This window comes from Rhinolophus ferrumequinum, chromosome 7 (genome assembly GCF_004115265.2).
Source record: "Rhinolophus ferrumequinum isolate MPI-CBG mRhiFer1 chromosome 7, mRhiFer1_v1.p, whole genome shotgun sequence".
NCBI classification, from domain to species: Eukaryota; Metazoa; Chordata; class Mammalia; order Chiroptera; family Rhinolophidae; genus Rhinolophus; species Rhinolophus ferrumequinum.
In genome coordinates this window covers 52,283,404-52,298,912 of record NC_046290.1, presented here as the reverse complement: position 1 = coordinate 52,298,912, position 15,509 = coordinate 52,283,404, and the positions used below count along the sequence as shown (strand labels likewise).

At 42.5% G+C, this 15,509-nt stretch overlaps 1 protein-coding gene across 7 annotated transcripts in view; it reads right to left on the bottom strand.

Annotated features, from left to right (window-relative positions):
• RASGRF2 (Ras protein specific guanine nucleotide releasing factor 2) overlaps positions 1-15,509 on the bottom strand; it is a 223,569-nt gene that overhangs the window by 24,164 nt on the left and 183,896 nt on the right. For all 7 annotated transcript variants that reach the window (XM_033110501.1, XM_033110502.1, XM_033110505.1 and 4 more), the window contains one exon: positions 2,265-2,377. In XM_033110501.1, coding sequence (XP_032966392.1) covers positions 2,265-2,377 — 113 coding nt within the window. The remainder of the gene's footprint in view (positions 1-2,264; positions 2,378-15,509) is intronic.

Below are 15,509 nucleotides of genomic sequence, written 5' to 3'. Positions count from 1 at the left end.
TCATTCATTTAAAGCTGGGGTGTCCAAACTGTGGCCTATTTTTTTATTGGCCCGCAGCAAATTCCAAAAATATATTTAGTTTACTTAAATAAACCAGGTGAGGCAATACATACTTCACCTTGAGTGAGTGGCCCGACTGTCTGTGTATTTTATCGAATATGGCCCTTGGTGAAAAACGTTGAAAAAAGTTTGGACACCCCTGATTTAAAGTATACAATACAATCTCTTTTGTATCGACAAGGTGACGAAGCCCAAGGAAAGCTGAGTTTGACTAAGAGTTAGCCTGGTTTTACTTGGGCCATATCACTTTGATGGCAGAAACTCTTTTTCCCAAGAGCTACTCTCAGTGCTTTCTAATACTAATTATAACAACAAGTATAGCAGTCATGTGAATGCTAATTATGTTTCAGGTATTGTGTTAACCTCTATACAAATTACATCATGTATTCTTCACAACAACCCAATGGTGTAGATATTATTAGCCCCATTTTATAAACAAGGAAACTGCAGTTTAGACTGGATAAAAAACTTGATAGCTGCAAGTAGCTGAGCCAAGATTTAAACCTGTGACGTCCTGCAGAAGTTAAAATCAGGCAGGTTCTGCTAGAATTACACTCCCAGGCTGCGCCATTTACTGAAATTTCTGTTCCTTCTTGATCTCATACCTCTAATTTTCAGGTCATTTATTTAACAAAGAGAATGTGCACATCTTAAGCCTGATGAATAATAAAAACCTGGGATGGTAAATAGGAATCATGTTAAGTGCCAACTTCAATTAACTGGTAGTGTCAAGTCAATGAATTCTGCATTTATTGGTGCAGGCAAAGAGCTCTCATGATTGATTGGTAATGCCTAGTGTGGTGTGTTGTGAGGGGATGGCAACATTAACACTTCGTATCCACCAATCCTGACAGTCTCTCCCAGCCTGAATGCCTCCATTCCCCTGACAACTATCCAGTCAAATGTCTGGGGACACAAACTTCTAGAATGTGATTTTAAAATAGCAGTGTTTTAAATACAAAGAGCATAATAAAGTGTTTCTATGAAGAGAAAAGGAACAGTCATCTCTCACAGACATAACCACTCATCCACTGAAACCAGGCTTTATCTGAAAATGTATTTATAATTTTAAAATCTGAAAATAGGCATAATAACAGAGTCCTTAAATTTACCGAGATATTTTCATAGAATGAAAAAAAAAATGAAGGCCTAGTTTCCTAGGGTTGCACTAACAAAGAACCACTGACTAGGTGGCTTCAAACAACAGAAACTTACTGTCTTAGAGTTTGGGAGGCTAGACGTCCAGAATCAAGGGTCAGCAGGGCGAGGTTTCCTGAAACCTGTGGAGGAATCCTCCCTTGCCTTTTCCTAACTTTTGGTGGTTTGGCTGCAATCGTTGGCATTCATTGGTTTGCAGCTGCATGACTCCAACCTCTGCTCCATTTTCACATGGCATTCTTTCTGTCTCTCTGTCTTCGCATGACTGTCTTTTTATAAGGACACCAGTTATACTGGATTAGGAGCCCATCCTACTGCATTTCAACTTCACCTTAACTAATTACATCTACAATGGCCCTATTTTCAAATAGAGTCACATTCTGAGTTACGGAGTAGGTGTTCAACATATTTTTTGTGGGGAGTGGGGGTATAATTCAACCCAAATTGCTCCTAGATCAAAGGAGGGGCTGGCGATGAGATCTGGAGCTAATGGGGCGAAGAATGTCTTGTGGGCAGTTGTTAAAACATCACAGACCCAAATCTGTCCTTGCTGCATCAGGGAGGGACTTCCAAAAACATGGTGGACTGAGCTATAATGGACTCCCCTCCACACACAAGCATTCTGGATCACAAAGAAACAATATAGCCGAGCTTGGAAGAAAGAAGGTTGCAAATGAAGAGGGAACTAGAAGTCAGAATAATGAAAAAGTACCACATGAGGAAAACAAATCTCTCTGCTAATGCCTGCTGGGCTTGCAGGAGAGGATCGTCAAGGCTTTCTCCCTTTCATTTTTGGTTCTGTAATAAACCACTGCCTGCCCACACAAACAGGAGCAGTCGCACTGCACACAAGTTGTGTTGCCCAGTCTAACATCTTCCTGAGGCAGCAGGAAAAAGGTGACAGGTAACACTCTACCAGTGAGAACAGAATCCTTGCTGCCCCCAGGAGTCTAAGATGTATCCTTCTGGTTTGATAGGATCTTATTTTCTATGAACATAGCACAAATTGACCAATGTAATGAATAGGCACCTGCAATTGCCTTTACCTCAGGATATTTGCTGTGGCTTTCCTTTCTTGGGGAAGAAGGTCTGGGTCTCGCAAAACTTCTTCGAGCAAATTTAGGACATTCATTTTCAGTTCGTTGTTGAGTTCAAAATCCTATAAAATAAAATGGATTACTAAAAATTTTAGTTTTTAATAATTTAAAATTTTAGTTTTAAAGGGTTTTGCTCCATGATATGTGACACTATTCTTCGAGACAAATTCTCTAGAAGCTATGTATGGAAGAGAATAAAATGTATGGACTCTAGACTTCCCCCCAGAGATCCTGATTTAATAGTTTGAGATGAGGCCCCCGTTCTTGGTATTTCTGACAGGCTCTCCAGGGGATGGGAATTCCTCAAAGAGATATGCGTTTCCCTTAGCCTGGAACACTGTGCCTTCTCTCCACTCTTATTTCCATTCAAATGGTCCAGGAGGTGATATATATTTTTTCCCAGGAGCCTTCTTTAGCTGACCCAGTGTGGAAAAAGCTTTGCCTTGGTCATGGTACCCTCTATCATAACGCACGGTATTGTAAAGGCTGATTTAATTGTCTGGTTTCCCATTGGATCATGAGTACGATCAATAACTGGGGCACAGCAATCGCTCCAAAAATGATTTGCTGCAAGAATAAAATCTGTCATGTTGGCAGTGACTTGAATGAAGAAGAACTTCATTATAGATACACTGAGGGCTAAAGAACAAATGATCTCCACAAACTGATGGGGCTGAGTCAAACACAGGGGACTGAAGGGACACCCACTGGGCATAGTGGGGACAGCATGAGCATGAAAATGAGAGTGATAAGTAATAGCCAACTGAATCAAAGTCCCTACTGATGCTCCCAAACAAATACATAAATAAATATATAAAGACGGTGGAAGAGAAAACCATCCTTTATAGTGGAATTCCAACTACTAACTGCAAAGGAATAGAACAATTAGAAAGTCACCATTCTTGACCAAAGCAGTGATAACTGATCAGGTGACGGTCATGAATGGATGCTGGACTTTATCAGGAAACAATTAATAGTGTCAGAGTACTCCCTTCCCCGCCCCCCATGCACGCACACCAAAAATTATTAATTACACAGGGAACTCTGCAGACACCACCTTAACCGAGTGATCAGAGTTACCATCACCAGTGTTGGAACAAACCAACACCACGTATCCACTAATGTAATGCTCTGTCAAGGAGCAGCACTCAGCATTTTTGCTCAAAATGCATAACTTCTCATTTGCATTGTGAGGAAGCTTTAACCTGTATTCTTCAAAAATGTTAACATCATGAAAGACAATGAAAAACTGAAGCACTGTTCCAGCAACATGTGAACTTGGATTAGATCCGGGATCAAGGGGCAAATGCTGTCCAGGGCATTACTGGGACACCTGGCAAAAATTGAGTCTGGACGACGTACTAGTTTAGAACATTCTATTACGGTTAAATTTTCCTGAATTTGATCATTTACTGAGGCTATTTAAGTGCAGATCCTTCCTCATTTGGGGGAGAAGGGAGGAGAGAGAAGAGAGAGAACACAAACACGATAAACATGTTAACTATTAGTGACTCTAGATGTGTATCTGTACTTTTTTTTATTCTGACATTTTTCTCTTGATTTGAAAATTTTCAAGGTAAGAAGTTAAAAAATGAATAAAAAGGTAAAGTTGTAGTTCTTGCACTCCATGCATTCTTATCAAACACCAACAGGCAGCATGCTGGGATTGTCAGGTATTCGGGGATGACCTGAACACCGCAAAGTCCTGTTTTCAACTTACTCTGTTGGACTCTCTTTGTGCAGTCAGTCATGAACGTGTCTTTTCCCTCCTACATTTTAACTTTAAGGAAAGTAATTTCGAAGCACTGATATTCTGAATTATTTTAAATGATTACAGAGAACATTACTAACTGCAATGAATCTAATAATAAAAGCATACTTTTATTATATCTAGTAAAGTAGGGGCAAAAAGTTCCATGATTTTACAAACTGTAGACAATGCAAATTCTAACTTAATTTGAATTGAATATTTTTGTGTCCCAGTGTGGCGGAGAACTGAGTAATAAATTTTCCTTAATATTCACTGTCACTATTTGACAATCAGTATCATTTCTTGCCACTGGGGCCCGGGGCAACACAGATGTTAGTATCTCTTATCAATCTTAGGCCTTCAGATATGTTTTCCAAAAATTTTACCCATATTGTCCTACAGCTTCTTGGCTATTGATTTTTCTTTTTAAATGTATGCTAGAAGAGAGTAATATCTTGCTGTTTTTTTCGTTGTCCCACTCTCTCCCCCAATTCAAGGTAAAGGGAATGATGTTTGTAGACAGTTGATGATCTCACCTACTTCAATCTTCGTATACTAGCAAAGAATTTCTCAGCCATCAGGAGTTGGTCTTCTTAATGAATATTTGATATTTATTAGGGAGATGACAGAGTCTTCCTGTAGGTGTCTCTACTAATGTAAATAATCTGATTACCATAAATGGATTACTGTGAAGGACATCAGGCCAGAGTTAGGACCTTGCTGAGGGCTAATTAGTCGTTTAATCAACAAACATCACTAAGTACCTGCAGTGCCCGTTCCTGGGCTCAACAGGGGTAACATTTTTGAGACCCTCCGAAGGTAAGCTGTGTGAAAGGTTTTGTTTAGGAAAAGGTTTTGTTTAAGGAAAACATAATGTAATTTTATTATTCTGAGCTCTGGGAAGACTAGCATGAGACAGACCATTGAAAACTAGGTAAAATCTGCCCAAACTCTATTTGAAGCATGACGAATGGTTACAGGTGAATATTCACTCTACTGAAGATGTAGCTCATACAAAGCAGAGTATCTAATGATGGCTGAGTATGAAATGTAAAACTTCTCACTCATAATTTCCCCTTACATTTGCACAGGCTTTTGTTTTATTTACTTATTTTCCCTCCAAGATCCTGTTTCACCATCAGCCACTGGGGCTGAGAGGAGACATGCAAGGAGGTAGTGGTACAGGGACAAGAACGAGGGTCGTCCATCTGCCTCTGATAAGAGTCCTTTACACCTGCGCTGCTCCAACTGTCATGTGCCCACGAATCACCACAGATTCTGATGCAGCAGGTCTGGAATGAGGATTGAAGATTCTACTTTTCTGATGAACTCCTGAGTGATGCTGATCATACTTGGAGAAGCAAGATTTTACTTTTTTTTTTTTTTTAAATTCATGCAAAACACAACTCCTCAAAAACTGACTAAAACATCTGAATCTTTTGATGTAATACCTAGAATGTAAAATTTTCTTTTTTACCAATAGGTGTAAAATGCAGAATTGGCCATTCAAAAGTCCCTTTTAAAAACATACTAGCTACTACCCAATAAAATGAAATCTGAAGCATCCAAAAGTCACTTGCCCTATTTAAATCCACAGGTAGATTATTCTTAATAAGCCTGCCTGACAGTCATTTTGTAATTATCTAGAATCTAATTTTTGGCTACATTTCCCTAGGCCCTGAAATGGGAAACGAGATTATCAGGTGGTGGAGTATCTCAGGCTCCTTCTCCGAGGCAGCACTCGGGGCGCCCACAAGATGGCGCTGCTGGGTCGTCTGGCTACCGGGCGTTGGCTTCGCCTTTCGCATTGGCTGGGTGCAGAGGGAAGCAGGGCCCTCAGTAGGGAAGCTACCTGCTGAAGGTGACCTCATAAAGCTTCATGCGCCAGGTGAGCGAACCCCGTGGCACTAAGAGGACCCGAGGCATACACGAATTGAACATAGCAAGAGTTTATTTAGGTTAGTTTTTGTTTTCCAATTTATGAAGCAGGAATATGGAAGGAAGCAGATGATTAGAAAAAAAGGAACCACCTTGCTTTCAAAGGCGGAGAGCCCAGAAAATGCGAGTTTTACATTTCCATGTATTAAAAGGAGACCATAGCTCCTATTCTTTCTACAGTTACTGAGCACCTCAATATATAAGGCTTTGGGGGAGAGGCAGAACAGCGAACAGAAATCTGGGCAGAGGAAGGAAACACTAACCAATGGAACCCAGGGAGAGAGACTTGGGGTGGGGGTGGGGGGGCGGCGGGGCATCTAAACGCAGGTGAAAGCATGGCAGTGCCCGACCCTCATAAGAGAGGGTCTGGACCTGGAAATGTAGGTCTGGGAACCCCCTGCCCAGAGGGGACAGCTCAAGGAAGTGTTAAGGAATGGAGTGTGGTACACAGCAAATGCTTAGGAACAAAAGTTACCGATGGAAGAGGCTAGAATCCTCCTCAAAAGATAAGCTGTTGTGAGATGAGGATATTTTACCAAGGTTTTATCGACGCTACTCAAACACATTCACAAATGATTAGAAAGTCAGTATTTACCCTAGGTTAGGGAGCAACTCCTGGGGCAATTATAACTAAGCTTAGTTATGAATTTGCCACATGCTAGGTGATACTTTAATAATTGTATTACCTAATTTAAGCTTCAATACCAAATAGTTACAGTCCTTATTATTCCCATTTTACATGCAAGGAAGTCAAGGTACAAAGAATCTAAGTATCTTGTCCAAAGTCGCATGGGTAGCACGTGTCAGACCCAGGCCTCAAACCCAGGCAGTGTTGGCTGAAGCCTGAGTTTTTAACTGCTATCCCACACAGACTCTGCGGAAAAAGTGGCTATCAGTGAATTACTGCTGGTGGCTTGGGCTGAAAGACACCTCAAGTAGTAGCTGGTTACTATGCTAAGTCTGGAACTATTTCTCACCTATGCTAACAACCATTTGAGATACAGATCTTGAGACTTAGCTCCAGACTAGATCAACAACAGACAAATAATCTGTGAGGCAATAAATCAGATTCTCCATCACTTTAAAACTAATCCCTGCTGATAGTTTAGGCAACTTAGAAATGATATTCATTCTTTCAGGAGAGCAGGATAATCGTTAGTAATATGCTATGTGTGGCCAAGGGAATTCTAGGACATTGGGAGAATCTGATTCAATAAACACAGTTTGAGGGTAAAGAGAATTATGAGAGTAATTTTCTCACTGTAATCAGTACAGTGCATTCCTAACAGTGGCCAGAGTTTTTAAAAGGAAAGTGGAAATACGGCAGAGTGGAGTAAGACCTCATAAATAATTTTAAAATCTGGAACAAAGGGCTCATAAAGAAGGGACTGAGGATGTGTTAGGCTTAAAAATAAGAGCCTAGGGTGTGACTTGATGACTTTCAAGAAAATGAAAAGGATGCTACTGTTGTCTGTCTTCTTTGACTACAGAAGATGAAGAATTTAATTTAAATTGTGGTGTAGATTTAGGTTAGATGTGGGGCCATTTTATCAACTGGGAAACTGGGTAAAGATGCTGAGTGGTCTCCCCAAGATCTATGCAAACTAACCCCGGCAGCTCTAGGACACGCTTCTCTGGATTCCTCATTTTAATAAACTAGAGGTAACAAGCCTTGATTCCAGCGAGTTTTTTCAGCTCTTTGGAGGAGGGGAACCTTTATCCAGAACGTTAGTATTGCAACCGGATCCCAGGGGAGATTGTGCTGGCTTAAAGCTGGCAAGGGAGACTCTGCATCACACCTGCCTGGCCTTGTCCACTCACCACCACTCCTGGTCTGCCCGCCTTCTCGCCACCCCTGGGCAACCTTGACTCTGAATCAGGGTTTCTCACTGGAAAACTGAAAGGCAGGGTTTTCCAGCATTTCCCATCACCTAACTACAAAAATATTTTAAAAGCCTCTTTGTTCACCACTATAAAAAAATAGCCCTACTGAAAAACACGAAGAAAGGCATTAAGTTTGGAATGAAACCCTACAAAGCAATACAATAGTAATTTTAAACTTTCCAATACCTGTTCAACACTCACTAGTTATTAATTACTCATAAGGTTCTAGAATCTTCCAAGAGGAACAAAACATATAGGAAATGTGTACCTCTCATGTAAGAGCCTATGTACCAGGAAAAGTTAGTAAAATCCAGATTTAATTGAACCCCAATTTGGTAAGCACAGGTGCTCCTACTGGGCCTTCAAAATATTTGTTGAATGAATAGACAAAAGTTCATGGGAAGGATACATGACTTTGCGACAAGTGGTAATAAGCGACCTAATTGTTCTTAAACTGGCAGTTGGGGAAATTATTTTAGCAGATGTGAAGTGGGAAGCTACTAGGAGAAAGCACAATGCAAAATGTGGAAGATATGTTAGAACAAAAATAACTGGGAAGAGGCAAATGGCAATGAAAGACACCAACTCAGCAGGATGGAAAAACACATGCAGATCATTTATGCCATCATTTTCTAACAAATGACTCTGCATTTGAATGACTTGCTAAAATTCACCCTCTAGACCTGAACAGCTGTGCTTTTAGGAGTTTTAAATACTGCCCCACAACCTTGAAATCAGATAGCTCCCATGCTTGTATCTGAAGCCTCAAAAGAGAATCAGTCAGTTTAAAAAGAATTTATCAGGAAAAAAGAGAATTTTTCCAGATGCTGTGCTTTCCATTGGTTTCCAGATAAGTGTTTAATGAACATGGATTGTAGCTTTTAAGACAATGACAAAGACGGGAGGGCAAAAGTATAGTTTGGAAGGGCCTGCCTTTAATCCTGATTTTTCAGTTTTCTTAGTTAATGAATGCCATGTGGCAAAAAAAGAAAAAAAAAATCTTTGAGCTCAACTCGAATACAAGCTTTAGGAAAACTATAAGTTCTACTGTGTTCTCCATGCCCTGATTCATAAGAGGGAAAAAGACAGATAAAGGAAGCTAGCTGGTAGGCAAACTGTACATCACCCCTTTGCCCATGGAGAAGGGAGACCTAGAATCATAGCATGTGATGGAAGTAGACCCTTTGACGTCCATCTAGGGCGACGTTCTCTGCAAAGACATTAGGAGATACAGGTCGATGGCATCTGGGAGCAGAGTGGACAGGAGAGGCACACAAAGGCCACAAGTGAGGCAAAACCTCAGGGCCTGCACAAAGCAATGGATGCCCCAGAGTTTAGCTGGCTCCATGGAGTCCTGAGGTGGCTGTAAAGCGCCAGACGGGGTGAAGGGTCGGAGGACTCAGTCCTGCATGGCACGGTCTGCAGAAGTGCTTCCAGACTCCTCGGGTGATGGGGGAGGGTGCGGAATGTGAACTGGGAAAAATACGGGCTCTCCACAGCACTTTTGTCAGAAATGTTTTACGACAGAAATAAGAGGAGCTCGGTGTCCATAAAATCCCATTTGGTTGCTTCTCAGTGTTTTCTCTGTTAACGAAATCCATCCACGTAGGTTAAGGAATCCCACTGACTCTATAGGGAAAGCTACATGTCTGTCACGGCAACTAATAGAAACTGAAAATAAGTTCCATTTAAGACACCGGCTTCTTAAACTCTTAATTCTCTTTCATACTGACTTAAGTAAATCCTGTTGTAAACATTCTCGCCACACATTTTTTTTTAAGATAAGCATGGAAGGCTTAAGGAGACTTTGAAGGATAACAATAGGGTTATATAAAAGATAAGAAAAATCTTAGGTAAGAAGTTAAAGGAACAGGGAATCTTCTTACTTGGCTGTTTACCAGAGAAAAAGAGTTTAAACAATGAAAATCTACCTTCAGGACTGAAAAAAGAAATCCCATAGTTATCAGGTACTAGTTCTTTACACTTTACATTTTCTACAGTAATCTGACACATAATTAATTTGTGCACAAGAACCCCAGACAGATCATTTTGCCAGTTTTTCAAATGAGGAAGACAGGAAGCGAACACTGTAATCTAGATAGAATTCAAGTTTCCAGATTTCTCTCCGCACCTGAGTCCTCACCAGGAACTAAAGTGAAATGTGATGCCCAAGGCAGTTTGTTCTGAGGGGAGGAGAGGACAAATGATAAAATAACAAGGCAGGATCAAATACAACAGGGTGAAAATAAGCACCGGCCTATGTGTCCAGGAAATCAGGAGGAACCAAACAGAGCTTAAGTTGCTGGCCTAATTAAATTAAATACAGCGCTCTCTATTTCACTTTGGCTGCCTTCCTGGGAAATGGGAGTTTGTGAACAAACACTGGTTTGTGCCTTGTGGACATGTGGGATTTCTTAGCTTGGATAGGCAGAGGTCAACAGGGAGTGGTATGGGCAGCTAGAAGCAAATGGGCACCGATGGATAAGGATGAGACTAACACGACAAAGCGTGTAGCGCGTCGATTATCTTCCCATTTGGTGATTTTATAAAACCATTTGCAAGGTTGAAGCAGTAGGTTTCCAATTTGACAAAAATGACAAATTTGTCATTAAAAAGGAATAGTTCATAGCAGCCAGTACCTCACATTGCGACGAATTTCTCTCTTGTTCCTGGCACCCCATCAGTACCCACCATCCGGGGACAGGCCCCAGGAGACGCACTGCACTTTGGGGCCCCTGAGCTGGGGGGCAGCATCCTAATCCACCTGTCAGCTGGGATGTCTGGGGTCTCAAGAACAGCAGGGGTTTCCTGACCCGTCACCATGGACAGCACTAGCGCCAAAGCCTGCTGGGGCCGGTTTCCCGCAGAGGCTGGCATGGGCGCCGCTCAGGGCTATCTGAACACAAGGGGACACCTACCACAGTGGCCAACAGAAGGGAGGGAGAACTCTCCCCACATCAAGTTTTAGCAATTTGAATTCTTTGTTTAAGGGACACAAAATAGACTCTGGGGCGAAAGTAACTTTTCTAAGGAAAGATTTAGAAACAGAGAAAGCATTGTCAGTGTAAGCGTATGATAGTCTCACTGTTTGGAGTCACAGTGGTTTTTCACATTTTACATAGTGAGTGATCTGCATCCCGGCGATGACCGATGAGATGGAAAGGCTGTGAGCTTAGCAGTGATGGAGAGCATGAGCTGGGCAGCCGGCAGCCGTGTGTGAAACCTACTTCTGCCACTTGCTCTCTGTGTCACCTCTCTAGGCTCCAATTTCCCTATCTGTGAAACAAGGATAACAACAACATCTGCCTTCTTTCCCTCCAAAGCCTGGAGTGAGGAGTCAATGACTTCATCTTTGAAAACGGCTTAGAACAGTGCCTGACACATAGTAAGCGATAAAATAGTGGTGACAGAGTTTTCTTAAGACGGTGGGAGTCTGTTATGCACAACGCATCCTCACAGAGGAAACTGCTTTCGGAATGTGGGGGTGAGGTTTCCAAGTTGCCCATAAAAAACCGTGTGCCCCATATCATCATGAAGACAATCTCAAACCTCAGGTTGGCTCAGAGAGCATGTCTATGGAACCCGATGGCTCCTCCTCCCGGCTCAGTACCAGTGACACACGCCCTCTGGAAGTGGACATTGGCTCATCCCATCCAGCTGTGGTGAAGACTTAGGGGAAAGGGCTTGTAAAGTCCTGTGCATCTTCGGGCGAATGAGGACAGCAAGCACTCACACACGGCAGAGCTGCGGCCCAGGGAGGCATTCTTCCTCCTGCCAAGAGCTCTAAGTTCATACTCTACAGACTGCCTTGCAAGTGGAAAAGAAGATCCACAGCTCCAGAGCAGAGACTGGGCAGCGAGTATGGCCGGGAAATTCCCCCACGGCAGACAGTCGGGCAGGAGTGGGTATAGACAAGCAGGAGGCGGAGCCTGAGGGCAGAAGAGAGCTGGAGGCGGGCTGGGAGCTGTCGGTAGAGACGACGGGAGCCGCCAGCCTTTCTTACACATTTCATTCTCCCGCTCACATCAAAAGTCTGTATCGTGCTCATGCTGGCCCAACTTCTTTTTCAGATTTGGAACAAAGAATAATTATGAACGTAGTGTTCTAATTCGATGCTGGATTTTGCGTTTTACTAAGCAATGCCAAAAAATTAAAAGATGTAAAAGGGCCCCCTGTCATCTGTCAAAACAACAGAAGACATGAACTTCATAAACTCCCATTTTGAGACACCCCGATCCAGGCCATCACTGCAGCCCCCATTTTTCCACCTCAGTCAGTCAATAGAACATGTTCCCACTACACTACTGACCTGGCCCTGCAGGCTCGAAGCCAAAACATGAGGATACTCCTGGCTAACGTTCCCTTACTGGGAAAATACCTTCATCTTATCTGAGACTTATAATCCCAACACCAATGTCGCATAAAGGTTTTGCTTTTGTCTACATACACCAAATATAAGGTGTGGCTGTCTTTAAGGGGCTTATTGCTGGGGACAGAGTGCAGACCACCCCATCGGGTTCCTGTTTCAGAGGAACGGGATACTGCAGGACAGGAAGGAATTCGGAGCTGGACGTCAGAGAGCTGGGTCTGGTTTGCTGCTGTACTTTTGAGGGGTCTAGAACTGTACAGTTAGATTGTCACCATTAGTCACATGTGGCTATGTAAATTAAATGAAATATTATCAAAACTTCAGTTTTTCAACCACACCAGCTACCTTTCAAGTGCTCAGTTAGCCACATGTGGCTGCAGGCTACTATCCTGGACATTGCAGACATAGAATGTTTCCGCCATTACAAAAAGGTCACTGGGCAGGGCTGACTGAACCTCTCCGAGACTTAATCACTTCACTGGTGAAATAAGGGCAACACCATTTACCTGCCAGAAGGCCTGGGTGTAGCCCAGATACTACGCTTATAGGGCTCTACCAAGAAGAACCATCCGTCGTGTTTTGAGCCTCCACCTTTAACGGTTTCTCTCATAGGTATTATGAATCCTCACAATTATTAGACAGAGTGATATCATCCCCATTTAAACAGAGGCTTGCAGGAGCTAAATAGTTCGCTCAGCCACACAGCTAATACATGATAAAGAAGGATCTCAGTCCAGATCGCTGACCCGGATGCTGTCCCACGCTGACCTATACTTCCTTTATCATAAACAATGACAAAATCATCAAGCAACAGTACTACTTCTCACTAAACTGCTCTGTAGACCATCCTCCCCCACCTGACTGTAGTTTGGGGGCTGGCACCAAAGGCTTCCAGAACCTTTTAGTTACAAGAATGATCTTGTTTCTTCAATCAAAATGTCCAGTCCAATATATTAATTAAAATTTCACTTCGGTCCAGAATAAGACATTTCTCCGCTGCCCTAGCCTGGCCTGCTTCAAGCCCGAAAGCCTATACAGGAAGCGCCTTCTCTGTGCACCACCTCCTCTCCTCTTGCTTGTGATCGCTTCTCACCTTCCAGGTTTCGGTCCAGGGGAAAGAATGCAGCCTGATGTGCCGGTGCAGGTGGAGCCTGAATGTGGCAAATGCACAGTGGGGAGCTCTTCCTCTTACGGGTAACTTGGTGGGACTTCTGGAGCCTTCTCTGATGGAGACTTAAAGCCAGCTCCCTGACTCAGGCAATGTCTGATCTCCTGAGGCTCACTTTAAATTCCCCTTAGGCCTTAGAAGATTTTTATTATGTAAGTAGCTCATTTTGGTCTGATCTCATGCTTTCAAAATATTCCCCTTAACCTACAATTAAGGAAATGAGTGATTGTTTTATTCTCGTCCATTTGCCATTCAGATGGTATCCAGAGTCTGATGAAATGAATTGTAACCTACAGGCACAGCTGCAGGCTCCTTTATCAGTGCCATTCCGTGGTCTGTAAATTTCCTCAAATAATGGGCAGAGTATCTTTTCAGCATTAGTTGGTCAATAAGACAATTCAAGGGAAAAATTGCGGTAGATTCCACATACAGGGCCTTCAACAGAGACTCGAGCACAGATATGAATTATCTATATAGCCAGCCTCGAATCCCACCCCCACCTGTCTGCACAGAAGCAGTCACAGGAGCATCTGGTGACAAGCTCAGCAGCTCTGGAACCTGCAGACACCTTGGAATCATGCAAATGACATGTAAGGCCTCCCAGCAGGAGACACGCGAGAAGCGAGAAGCATGAAGCGTGTAGAGTATGAAAACACATCCTTTATTTACTCTCTATACAAATAGCCCTGATTTCTGGTCTATTAATGGTTAAAGTCTCTGTCTTGGCTGACTTGGAAACTTTAAAGGCTAGAAAATGACCTCCTGGAGAGAATGAATACCAACAACATTAAAATACAAACTCGATTTGACAACTATGACCAGGCAACTACCATGCACCCAAGGTTGCAGAACCCTGTGATGGGAGGTATCAAACTGAATGGGACAAGCATTGTCTGCAAGGAGCTTACGGGCGAGGTGTTGGGCGATGAAATGTGGAAACTGGAAGGGACTTAGTCACACATATCTATATCGTATCTTTCATGCTTATTAATTCAGCATAGGCTTTAATTCTCACCACACCCTTGGGGGAGATACACAGGGATGGTTGTTCCTATTTTCAGAGAGGAAATTAACACCCCAAGAAGCCAAGTGACTGGCTCAGAGCCCCAGAGACGAGACAGTGGCAGAACTGGAAGAAGAACACCGGTCCCCCGACTCCGTGCTGCTGCTCCTTCTGATAATCCAGAAACAAGGTATATGGGAGAAACCAAGCTATGCCTTGTGGCTTCACTTGCAACATAAAAGGTAACAAATGAACGAAGAAGTACAACAAAATGAGGAGAAACTAGGGCAGAATATATTAACAGGTGAAAATTTTTAGAATCAGAAAAAAAAAAAACATTCTAGCTTTACCAAATACTTACTAAAGAAAAGGCTAGAAGTTTCTAGAAAAAGAAACTTCTAGCTAGTACCCATTGCGGGGGCGGGGGAGAGGGGAGTTGAGCATGACATCGAAGGAAATTTTATTTCTCTGGAGAACCAACACCTATACCTCTGCAACTTTTTATTTCTCCAGAAGTAAGTTCAGGGTAGTATCTGCCAATATTAGTAACCATTGATGAGAAATGAATGCATGATATCTAATACTGTGTGGTAGACTCGATTCTCTAGATTATTTGGGGATGAATCTACACCTAGTAGCTTCACGGTGGCTTTGCTGTTCTCTGTGAATTGGTGTCCCTGGTTAGTCTACCATGTGAGGAAAAAGGCAATTGTTCCCATGTTGGGCTGTATTTTTGAAAAATCAAGTACAACCTCCTACTCATTTTTTTTTTAAAGCTACTAATTCACAATAATCAAGTTGCCAAATAATGCTCTCCCTTAAATGAACTCAACTGGCAAGGAGTGACTCAGATAATGAAAAATCCTCTTGATCAAGCCCTTCATTTTGTGATGTGAAAACCAAAGACAACAAAGGTGACCATTAATTGGTGGTCAGATTACAGCCCAGGTTTACGGACCAGCAGTCTCATCTCACAGCTAGACATCGCCTTTAAGAGAATAAAGACCTTTCGACAAACTTCGACAAAGCTGAGTTGTTATTGGTTCTGTAAGTACCATAGTGGTCGCTTTGCTTATGTCCAT